The sequence below is a fragment of the Chinchilla lanigera genome, unplaced genomic scaffold (assembly GCF_000276665.1).
Source record: "Chinchilla lanigera isolate Chin_1 unplaced genomic scaffold, ChiLan1.0 scaffold00076, whole genome shotgun sequence".
Taxonomy (NCBI): domain Eukaryota; kingdom Metazoa; phylum Chordata; class Mammalia; order Rodentia; family Chinchillidae; genus Chinchilla; species Chinchilla lanigera.
Window position 1 is genome coordinate 10,448,455 of NW_004955477.1, and position 11,799 is coordinate 10,460,253.

Genomic DNA, 11,799 nt, shown 5'->3' on the forward strand with positions numbered 1-11,799 from the left:
AGAGAGAGAGAGAGAGAGAGAGAGAGAGAGAGAGAGAGAGAATTTGTGGGCTGCATAGGGCACCACGCCTTTCTGTCTGGCCGTGGGGCTTCTCTGGCAGTTATAAAATGAGGTTCCATGTTTGCCCTTGAAAGAGTGATTTCTGTGTGTGTGTGTTACTGAAGGACACAGAACAAGCCTGTTTCCCAGTCAGAAGTGTCTCGGCTATGTGCAGGGGAAAGGAGCGGCCTCGGAGGTGATGAACTGTGGGCCTCCTCACCTGGAAGGCCAGGAGAGCCTCTGACAGGAGCAGCCTTGCCGGCTGGTACAGATCCATGTCCAGCAGGACCTCTGCCTTGAGCATCCACAACTGAGGATAGGATGTGCCATCCAGGCCCTTTCCGGTCTCTCCATTTATCTTCAAAATCTGTAAGACACCATGGTCCTAAACTGCTACTGTTTGTGTCTGTGTCCTACGTGACATGCTTTGGTGAAAGTGGGTCTTTTTCTTGGCACTGAAGCTCAGGAAGCTGGCAGGCCTCTGCCCTGCTGGCAAACTCCATGCCTTCTGCACATCTGCCTCTCCCAACTTACTCTCTTACACCCACCTGAGGCCCCCACTAGTTGCAGCCCAGGCACTGCCTCCATTGCACCAGTGCTCTCCTTCCCTCTCTGTATATTCTGACCAGTGTGGACGGGTCACCAGTGTAGCTCAGCAAAGTACATGACTGACCCTGAGCCTCCTGGACTTGGGTCACCCGTGAAGCCCTGGTCCCAGTAGAGGAGGTCGTGCACTCCCAGGCCCAAGTGCTTTCTTATTGCATTCAAATGTAGACTTTGATGGGCTCAAAGCCTGGCACTCTGCAGAATCAGGTTCTTGCTGTAAGAGCATGGTGGCTGGGACAGCTACTCCCTTTTGGCATAAACCTGGAAAGGCAAACCTGCTGGTCTCTAGGTGAGAGCCAGTTGGTGATGAGACAACAGGGGCCTTGAGAGCACAGACCAGGTCTTGAGAGGCTTTCCAGGGACATGTTCTGCTCCACAGGGAGCCCCTCTCCTCTTACTTGTGGCCCAGGCCCCTGGCAGGCCTGCTCCATGGCAATCTGTGGTACGCATACATTTCATCTTCTCCGGAGATTTCTAAGGCCCCACGGTGGGAACATACTTGATTACTCCCTAGGTTTTCCGTAAAACCCAACACAAGAGCGCTTGCATTAAACACTTAACCAGTAAATTCTGCCTGCTGGCTTCCACTGCAGTCCTGTGCAGCAGACTCATCACCAGCACATCTCGCCATGGAATCGGTGCCATAGCAAAGTGGGGCTACCTTGTCTTGTGTTGTAAGCGGCTTCACCTCTGCTGGGTGGGAAGGTGTCATTTGTTCATTCAGCGCTGGAACGCTGTCTTCTAATACGGGTTCCTTGTTTTTCTCTCTTTTCAGTGAAATCTCTTTTCTGCAGCTATTGTAGGTATAACATACAAGATACAACAGATAAAACCAAATGAATAATAAAAATAGTCAATTTTATTAGTAATCAAAGAAATGCCGATTAAAGTAGCCATAAGAAGCCATCATTTACATATATTTACAAAGACTAGAGAAGTGCCCAGGAATTGCCAGAATCCGCACCTGCAGTCTGTTCATTCTCCTTTCGGAGCTGTCTGACATTCTGACTTAGAAGTGTAATATGCACTTCACACTCAGTACCTTCAGACGTGCCTCTCCCTGCCACCCATCTAGAAAGGCAAAGCTCCGCTAGGGTTCGGGCCACCCCAGAGGACCTGGATGGGCTCCTGCTATCATGGGCCTGTATTCTCCCAACATACCATCGTAGCCCCCCATTCCAAGTCATTTGCTACACCACGTTTACAGTGGTCCTTTAAAAAATAGGCCACTACCTCCCAAGGCCCAGCCCATGTCCGCTCGATCTCTTACCCTTTCTCCAGCCTCCTCCTGTCAGGGACTTTCATACTTCCAGTCTCTCTGCTGAACCCTCTCAGACCCCAAGGCTTGTTTTCTCCAACTGTCCAGGCTTCCCTTGATCATCTGCACTTAGAACTCAGCCCCGCCATACTCCCGACTCCTGGTATCATTGAACCTCACCCGCCCTTATGCCCTGCGGCGCCCTATGTTGCAGGTGCTCATAGACTGATGAATGAGGGAACAGGGAGCTGAACCCACAGCCTCCACAGCTGCACTGAGCATATCCAAGGACAGTGAAGACACTGCACCAAGACCAGGTTTTAGGATATGCCCACGTCAACTTGACACATGACTCAAACACCCAGCAGGGGGCTGAGCAAATGCATTGTGTGCTTACAAATGTACAAGCACTGTCACAGAGGCATTCATTACCACAGCCTTAGATGTGAAAGAGTATTTATGGCATACAGTAACTGCATTTTTATAAAAACTGTATGTATTTTTATATAGTGGAGAAAATGACTGGAAGTACATGCACCAAAACATGAATGCAGGTTGAATGATGGACCCCGTGATAAAATTTATTTCTTCCTTATCTATGTTTTCTAAAATCTGTAATAGCAAACATATCACTTACATAACAGAAAAAATGAAATTGCATTATTAAATTAACAACATAGAACTATATAGAAATATACCCAAGAGATCTCTAAATCTAAAAGTGATTGCTACAGTAAGGATAATTAATTTGGTTGTTAAACAGCCTTCTATTTACAAACCTCAGGCATCTCTGAGTGACCCAGGACCAGAATCCTGTGTGATGTTTTATCCAGAGCCATCATCATGCCCAGTGTCTCCCCGGAGAGAGCTAGAATGGACACAGGGACACCCTCCCTTACCCCATGTCTGCCTATTTCCTGTTTATCCCTTCAGAGTGCCCACCTAGCTCAGGAGTTCATATAAAAGGGAGTGAAAGCCACTGGAAAGAATTAACACAGCATGCCTTGTGTGCTCAGATTCCTCAGGTGCTGCCCTGCAGGGCCTCTAGGCACTGAGCTGACGGTCCAACTGCAGGTGCAGGGGCCTGGGGCTGAGAGGGCACACACACAGTTGAGGGAGGGCTGTGTCAGATGGCCCAGGGCTACCTGGAGGCCCTGGGGTTTGTCTTATCAGCCCTTCTCTGTGGGCAAGCCTTAGCTTAGTGGTACCATGCTAGAGGGAGAGATCACACACCCAGGAGTGAGCTCTGTCCCCTTGCCCCCAGGGTGGGACCTGAACACACCTGGCTTGCTCCATGTCCCCGATGTACGTCGCCCCAACCACCTCTTCATGGTGAGTGGCTGCATCTCGCAGCCTCAGATTGGAACACACCTGGGCAAGTCTGGGGAAAGGCCGGATAAGGAGAAGGAACGCTGTTATGAAGGCTGCCATCAATCATAAAAGTAAGATGTGCTAGATTCTGTGTGGGAGGTGTGGATAAACTAAAAAAAAAAATATGCCCAAATGATGCTTTCAATAATTTTAAAAGGTAAAGCAAAGTTACTAGTGAAAAAATAACAGGTGACTATCAGATTTCAGGCACAAATTTTTGAAATCATTCACTCACAGATTTTATTCACTATGTCATTTACAATCTCAATCATCTTCAGAGGTAAAGTAAGGCTCTTCCCAGGTCTGGCACAGCGTCAGGCAAGAAGCTGCGTCTTGAGTCTCATTTAAAACACTTTCATTTGGACACAGTTTTAGCTTTACAGAAAAGTCACACAGACACCCCCCACAATCACCCACAGCCTCCATGTGAGCCCTTCACCACATTCTCTTCATTATTCCCTCTGCTCCGCTTCCCTTTCTCCTGGACTCCTTGAAGGTAAACTGAAGATAAAAAAATCCTTTTATCCCGAAACACCTCAAGTACATTTCCTTAAAGCAAGAACATTCTCTAAGGAACAGGTAGAAATTGTAATATAAAAAGGCCATTTTTGCATACAAGTATTTTGACTTCTCTAACTTATAAACCTGAGGTGATCTATTATTTATGTGGATAATCAATTCTAAAATTAATATTTTACAGTGCTGTTTGCCTTTATAATGCTTTGGGCACAGTTTCACTCTAGCCAACTGAAGTGTTCCCTTGGACATAAAGGAATGTACCAACCGCAAGTGGTAGAGATCCTCCAGGCTCTTGCTTTCTACCACAGAGTTTGCAATGAGGACACCCAGTTGTAGGAGTGGGATGGTGAGCTCATGAAGGGACAGCTTCTGCAGGGCTTTGACCAAGTGGTCCAGGTAATATAAACTGTATGTCTATGAAAGCACACAGGAAACATGTAAGGTCACAGGCGGGCAGGGATGTTAGTGCTCCAGCTTCCGGCCAGCAGTGTCTAGCACACAACAGTTGCTCAGCAAGTGTCTATGGGATGAAGGAACAGAGTTCCCTCTCCCTTCTCTCCCTCATTAGTAGCTTTCATTTTGTCACCTGCAATGTCCTGGAGTCATCAGCGCCTGAGTATAAAGAGCCTCACAAAAGACACATCCATTTATGTATTTATTCAATAAATTCATGCTTTTGTTTTGTTTTTCCACCAAAAATTACTGACCCATCAAACATGGAGAGTTTTTTTGCACACACATACAACTGCTTTAAAATTTGACACATAGAGGATCTAAAGTTTCTTGTAACATTGGACTATGCTTGTCAAAACAATCACTCTTAAGTAGAAAATTAGAAAAGTTTAATAAATTATTTTGAAAATCTGGTTCTAAGAACTGGACAGTGAACAACTCAGGGAAAAAGTACTGGCCCAAGACCTAGAAGATAACACATGTCAGAGAAGTGTCCTGGCTCTTGACACACTGTAAAGGCCGGTGGCTGAGAGGCAGGGTGGCCTCCAGATCCGGCCTCACACACAGGTGAAGTTCCGGTGGACAGAAGATGCAAATCTGACTTTATGTATGGAGGTTGAAAGTATTTACACCTTCTGGAAAATATTTTAAGAGAATATCTGTGTGACCTTCAGAGAAGAAAATAGTTTTTCTTTTAAAAAGAAAGAAAGAAAAGAAGAAAAGGGCACAAGAAAGCACTAATCACAAAGAAAAAGATCCCTTTTATTAAGTTACAAGCATCACCTCTATTCATAAAAAGACCCCATCAAGAGAGAAGAAAGGCAAATCACAAAGCAGGAGGTAACCTGCTATTCACATGATTGTCATAATGTTCTTTCTAAAATGGACCCTTTGATCAAGAAGGAAAAGAAAGTATGGGTGATACACTGGACAAGGACTTTCACAAAAGAGGACATCTGAATGGCCAGTCAGAAAGTCCTGGACAGGTGTCCAACCTCATTGCAATCAGGGAATGCCCACTTAAGCCACAGAGAGATGCCACTGCATGTCCAGAATATGGGTTAATTGGGAAGGTGATGGCCACTATGCTCGCAAGGTAGGGGGCAACAGGACTCTTACTGCAGAGAAGGGAGAGAAAGCCAGCATAACTGTCCTGAAAGTCATTTGGCAATCTGGAAATATTCACTATTGCTGGAAATTCCTGCACTCTGTGATCAGAGGTTCTATCAGTAGGTCTGTCTTCTAGACATATGGGCACTGAGACATATATACAGATGCTTATAGATGCTTCATCTGTAAGAGCACGAATTGGAAGGAACTCAATGTCCATGAACAGGTGAAGGACAGAGAAGTTGTGGTCTGTGTGCTACAGCAGGTACTCTCCAACAATGAAAGGAAACAAGCTACTGTGTCACAAAGGAGTATGGGTGATTACATTACATCACAGACATTATGCTGAGTCAAAGAAGCTGAATCAAAACGTAGTATGCTGAAGGATTCCATTCCTATGAAGTTCCAAACCAGAAAGAACATCCTGAGCTGACCCACCACCCCCAAAGATACTGGGTCCTAATCCTTAGAGCCTTGCTTTATATGGCAAAAAGGACTGTGCCGATATGACCAAGACAAGACTCTCTTTAGGGGTGCCCTAAATGTAACCCCCTCGTAAGAGGGGATTAGACTGAGAAGAGAGGCCATGTGACCATGGAGACTGAGATGGGGTGTGGGAACCTTCCCCTGCTGACCCCACAATATCCATGACTTTGGCTTCCCACTTTGTGGGGACTTGTTTAGCAGAAACAAGATCTCAATGCAGACATGATGCCAGGTTTAGGAATGTGTACCTGGATGGTGAATGCAGGCAGAGGGAAGTTTCCCATGGATGTTGGCAGTTGTTGGGGACAGAGGGTGTCTTGACTAGCAGCCAACAGTGCTCTCTGTTCCCTAAACTGGAGGTGAGAGACAGCAGCCCCCTTTCAACAATTTACTAGAGAAACACCTGTTTAATGGGTCCTCTTTCTGGTTACATTTGTAACAGAAACCCCGAATGGAGAACACAGTGCTGGGAAGCTAAACTGTTCCACTGCTTCCTCTGACCCACTTACTGGCTTCTGGATGCTGGCAGAGTTCACAATGAAGTCACTTTTGTCTTGCTTGAATATAGACAACAATTCCTCAGGGCAAGAATAGGATGCCCATTCTTCTATGCTGATTGGTAAATCTTCAAGCTGTTTGGTGGACATTGGGGTCTGAGACTGAAGGAGAGAATGGAGAGTTTACAAAGTGGAGTTTAGAAATGGATGCCTCAGTGGCCCAGCTGTGCAGCGGACAAGCTGTGAGCTCGTGAAGACAGTGCTCCTCCGGCACAGCCTTGGTGCCTGTGGACGGTGCCTGTGGGGTGCTGCACACCTGCCCTTTCCCTGGAGCAGTGTAGCACACAGCCTTTCTTTACACAGCTGCCTTCCCTGCATCCGACTCTCATGGGTGCCTCATCAGAGCTACATCTCACTTCTATCTCAGTTTCCGATCTCACGTCCAAGAAGTGAAAACCATGTTCTACATCCCTTGGCATTCAGGACCCAACGCTCAGGCTCTGCAGACCTAGAGGACTGGGTGTTGGGTACTTGTGCTTCATCTCAGAGTACAGTGAGTTTTTGGCTCTGAAAGCCAGCAGATGTGTGGTTTCTTAGATCTGCTTTGACAGTGGGGAAAGCCAATATTTGCAGGGTGAAAAGTATCCCATAGGTGCATTATGGGCTTGCATATATGAAGAAGCCAGGACCCTAGGGCCCCAGTAGACTCTGCCTGCTGCCCAGAGCCTCTGAGTCAGCTGATGGGTTGTATGTTTGTGTAAAGGCTGTGGTAAGGGGCTCACTCAAGGCACAGGAGTAAGCTACTGCAGAATCATAAAGAAAGCGAAATCATTGCTCCCGTTTTACATAAGTGAAAACTGAATCACAGAGGAAATCATAAGGTCTGAAAGCCTGACCCGTGGCCCTCACCCCCTCTCTTCCACCTCTGAAGATGCAACGTCATTTGCTTTACATCCTTGCCCTTCTCCATTACCTTCTCCTCTTTCCCTTTTTCCTTCCCTTTCTCCTTTTCCTTCAGCTTCTCATCTTTATCCTTTGTCTTCTCCTTTTCTTTTTCTTTCTCCTTTTCTTTAGTTTTTTCCTTCTCTTTTTTAAACAATGACAGTTGTGAACTGGATGCTGCTAGAATTTTTTCTGAAGCCAGTTTTCCTCCTGTTAACAAAGAAACCTGGGGGAAATATGAAATCCATAATGGCAGCATTAAAAACGGGTGCAGTGCCCACCTCCCACCATACCTGGTTGGAAGGGAGCACCTGGAGCTGACAGTGTTGCTCAGCTCTGATCATGGCTGTCAAGCGCCCCTGCAGAGCACACCTCACCCCCACCAGAGGCTTGGTATTCAGTGGATGTGGAGCCCTGGCCCACAAGCACATGGGGACACAGGTTGGACTTCCCCACTGGGGACACAGCTGGATATCCTCAGCATAAAGGCTTCCTGTGGGAAAAATTATGACAATCCTTACAGGACCTCTTCTTGTGGGCCAGGCCCAGGCAGGGGCAATGGTGGCTTCCCTGAAGAACTCTCAATGGGTAGGGGCTGCAAAGCATGAGAGGCCTTGGGCTGAACCTATGCAGCTCTGGATGGGATGTCTGAGGAGTAGACATAGCTGGTCCTCAAGGAGGACACGTCCCTCTGTAGATGATTTTGTTATGGTCTCTAGCGAAAAATGTATGGTGAAAAGAGCCTTTTTGGAGGCAGGGCTTGAATACTGGGGAAGTGGGGTGGATTACCCATTTCTTCTCACAGCTGAGGGCTACCCCCTTGCTCCTCAGCACCCTGCTTGAGGCTGTATGAAAACAGGCCTGTCCTGATGGACACTGCTCCTGGGTTCTGGACAAGTGCACATGGGCAATTCCCAAGGATGAGAGACCATCAGGCATCTCACAGGGGGAGCTGGGGGAGAAGGGATCACAAGGCACCCCTGCATGGGTGGGGGTGGGGGACAGAAGAAGGTTCTGGAAGCCTGTGAGCTGTCAGGCTGTGAGAGGACAGGAAGACTTGAGCTGAAGCAGTGATGTTAGCTGTGACAGTTTTGGATGGTGGTTAGGCAGGGTGCTGGGTAGGTTTTGGAGAGGAGCGGCTGATTTGGAAGACATAGTGATTTGATTCCTTTGAGGTCTTCTGAGAACACGGAGTGTGGCAGGGTTGGAAGAAATGTTGATGGGACAATTAGGCAGGCAAGAAGAATGTGGACATCACAGGACTGATATGTGTTCATCTCAGGGGTCTTTAGAAAACACCGAGAAAGGATCTGATTTCTTTTTAGAATGTGAGTCCTACAGATTCTGGTCCCAGGAAGGGGAGAGTGGGGCAGCAGCAACCTTCATGGAGCAGCTCGGCACCTCTGTTGGCTCACCTGCAAGATGCGCCTGAGAAAAGTGTAAGCCATGAGACAGTCATCCTCGTAGGTAGAAGAGCTGGGGGACATCATCAGGGCACGAAGGATGTGTGCTCGGGCCAGGGTTTCCAATTGTTTCACGTTTTGTAACTGCTCCAAGGAGAATGTGTCTGTGTCCTGTGTCACGGGCCCTTCCGCAGGTATCTGAACAGGTGAGTACTGCCCTAGACAACAGGGTTGCCCATGGCTCAGGACAGGCTCGACTCATCACCTGGGGACCAGGTCATCCCTCTCTTGCCTGGTGATTTGCCTAGGTCAACCCAGCCACCTATCCCTGCCATACACTCCTGACCCTGTTGCATTCCATGTTCTCTGCTTGTCCTGGGATGGTGGTCACCACAATCCCTGTGGTCACCATTCATGAAGGTGGCTCATCTGAGCAGTTCCTCCATGTTTCCCAGGCCTGAGAAACAAAAGACCCATCTCCTAGGATGGGCCTTCTCCAGTAGGAAGCAAGAAACTGCTGGCCCCAGGCCTGGTGAGTGTGGGGTGCCCAGCTGGTGTCCTGTGCCCCTGTAGCCTGCCCTCAGACTAGCTGCAGTGGTTAGCCATGAGCTGCTGCTATGGTTTCTGCTTGGCTGGTTTGGGGCCTTGACTTGCCGAGACACATGGGCTGGATACTGAGTGGATGGTCCACATGCTTCTCATTTCTTGGTCCTTCCCACTTCTCTGGGGTTGGTGCTGTACCTAGACCCCACCCCTTCCTCCACCTGACTTCTGCAAGCCCAGGTTAGAGGTGCTTCAGCACCCAGAGAAGGCGTCCATGACGCCTGTCCTGAGGCCTGTGTCGCCATACCCTGCTGCTTGGGGCCCAGACCCTCAGGGCTTGTCTTCCCTTTTGAGTGAGACTGCTGTCTTGATGAGAGACTGTACCTCTGCTTCCCTGGTCAAGCCTGAGGTCTGCCATGCTTCGACTCTTCACTGAGCTGCTCAGGTGCTTGTGGTCTGACTCCAGAGGGCCCTGGGATCTGATCCTAATCCAAGGCCACCTTGGTCCCCTGCAGCACAACAGCCCCTTTCTCTGTCTCACCCTTCCCTGAAAGCCTGGGAACTCTGAGAAGGACCCTCTGCCCACCTTGACAGCAAGCTCAGGCCCAGGGACTACTAGCACAGTGACCCTGATGAGACCAGCATTGTCCAGTACTGCTTGGAGACTCCACAAATCTCTGCTGGCCACGGCCTTTCCCCTCTGCCAGGGCCAAGTGATGCAGGAGTGACCTGTGGGACTCCCTGGGTGTCTACACTCCTCACAGGGCACTCTGTCCCCTGCTGGTGAGGCTCCCTATGTCTCCCCACAACCCTGTTCCTCACCAGCAAACCTCCCCTCACATTAGGCTTTTCCTACTCCTCACATGTGGCCATGAACAGGGTCCTGTCAGTATGCATCTCTGTGAGGAGATCCTGAAGTGGGTCTGTGTTGATCAGTGGGAATGTGTGATGCTCCTCCACTCAAGGTGCCTAGAACACTTATTCCGGCAGCCCTCAAGAAAGCCTGCCTCTACACCAGTGGCTGTGCTGAGTGGGTCACTCCTCACACCTCCCAGCTAACCTGACCTGAGCCTACCTGTGAATGTAATCTGAAACTGATGAGGCCAGCTTACTTCCGGCCCCCTCTGAGCACTGTGGAGGTGGGGCAAAACCCGCCTCCCAAGTTCATAAAGATCCAGTTCAACATGCCACTGGGTCCATGCTTTGTTGTTTACAACAGAAAATTTCTTGAACACAGAATAGGTGTGGTTACACCAGAACAATGGCCACCCTGCAAAGTAAAGGATCCGGGGAGGCATCCTTACCTTCTGATGCAGGTTCCAGTTTGGGGACATCTCCCGAGAGTTTCATGGCCAGTAGAATCTCAATTGCCCACGAGAGCTGGGAGACCACATCTTCAAGAGGAAACTGCTTGTGGTACAGCCACTCGCTGAACTCCATAATGTAGTCAACCTTTTGCCACTCACTCTCTGGTTTCTTTGGGACAAGACAGAAAAGCATGATAAAGGGTCTGCCCTGAGGGAGTGATCTGCAGTATGAAACACTCTGCCAGGCCTTGACACAATGTAGTCGTGCTGGAAAACACCTCTAAGGAGACTGGTTTTGTCATCAAGGCTCTTTGAGTTCTCCAAATGTAGACAAAGGTGTGGTAGGAAGTCTTCCAGCCCTTGGCTTCCCTGCTGCCCACAGTCCCTGTTTCTGCATGCACGTGCACTGGCATGCACACACACACACACACACACACACACACACACACACACACGCACGCACACACATCTCCCACAATGTCCCCTGCACCACAGAATGGGGGGCTCTAACAATGTACCCTTGTGTATGTGAGTCCTTGCCTGGATGGTTTGCAAGTTAGACTTGTTTCCCAAGGGAGAAAGGACAAGGAAGAGGCAGCCCAAGTCTTGGTAGTGCCCATATTCAGCCCATGACAGCTGCACAACTGAGGCTGCTTCCCCAGCTCACAGGCAGAGGCACCAGCCTAGCTCTGAGCCTGGTGCTATCACATGGTGCACTGGCTCTTTTACATGCTACCTTCCCTTTCAGGCCTCTTCCTGGGCTAAAACACTGCACCTGGTCCTCGATAAGGAACTACCACCCAGGATACATAAAGAACTCTTACAACTCAACGATATAAAGACAAATGACTGAGTTTTAAAAATGAGCAAATGGACTTCTGGGAAGATGGTGGAGCAGTAACCAGCAATAAATCAGCCTCTTCAAGATTTGGAATCTGGACACCGGAAAATAACAACTTGGAGAAGAAGAGAAGGAGGGAGGAGGATCCCTGGGACCCAGGAAGGCTCTGAAGGGAAAACTGGAGACTATATTGAACTTTATTGAACAGTTAGACCACAATGAGGACACAAGAAGGGACAATCTGCACTTTTCCCCTGGCTTGTGACAATAGAAAGGAAGATCAAATTTACAGAGACACAGTGAAGATGGATGACTTTAGAGGCTTTCTCAGGGAGAAACACAGCAGAGGGAACAGAGCAGCAGACACTGTGCACTACAAGAGCTGGTGAGCGGCAGCTGATCAGACACCATTTTAGGGAGGTGC

The 11,799-nt window shown here is 48.7% G+C and overlaps 1 protein-coding gene across 5 annotated transcripts in view; it reads right to left on the bottom strand.

Moving 5' to 3' along the window:
* Cfap46 (cilia and flagella associated protein 46) overlaps window positions 1–11,799 on the bottom strand; it is a 104,642-nt gene that overhangs the window by 35,681 nt on the left and 57,162 nt on the right. For all 5 annotated transcript variants that reach the window (XR_001230822.1, XM_013503030.1, XM_013503031.1 and 2 more), the window contains exons 28-35: window positions 10,532–10,703; window positions 8,697–8,902; window positions 7,313–7,507; window positions 6,352–6,501; window positions 4,059–4,207; window positions 3,186–3,284; window positions 1,307–1,439; window positions 260–406 (exon numbers count right to left, since the gene is read on the bottom strand). Coding sequence is in view for 4 of the 5 variants with exons in the window: in XM_013503030.1 (XP_013358484.1) it covers window positions 260–406; window positions 1,307–1,439; window positions 3,186–3,284; window positions 4,059–4,207; window positions 6,352–6,501; window positions 7,313–7,507; window positions 8,697–8,902; window positions 10,532–10,703 (1,251 nt within the window). In the remaining variant the exon portion in view is untranslated. The remainder of the gene's footprint in view (window positions 1–259; window positions 407–1,306; window positions 1,440–3,185; window positions 3,285–4,058; window positions 4,208–6,351; window positions 6,502–7,312; window positions 7,508–8,696; window positions 8,903–10,531; window positions 10,704–11,799) is intronic.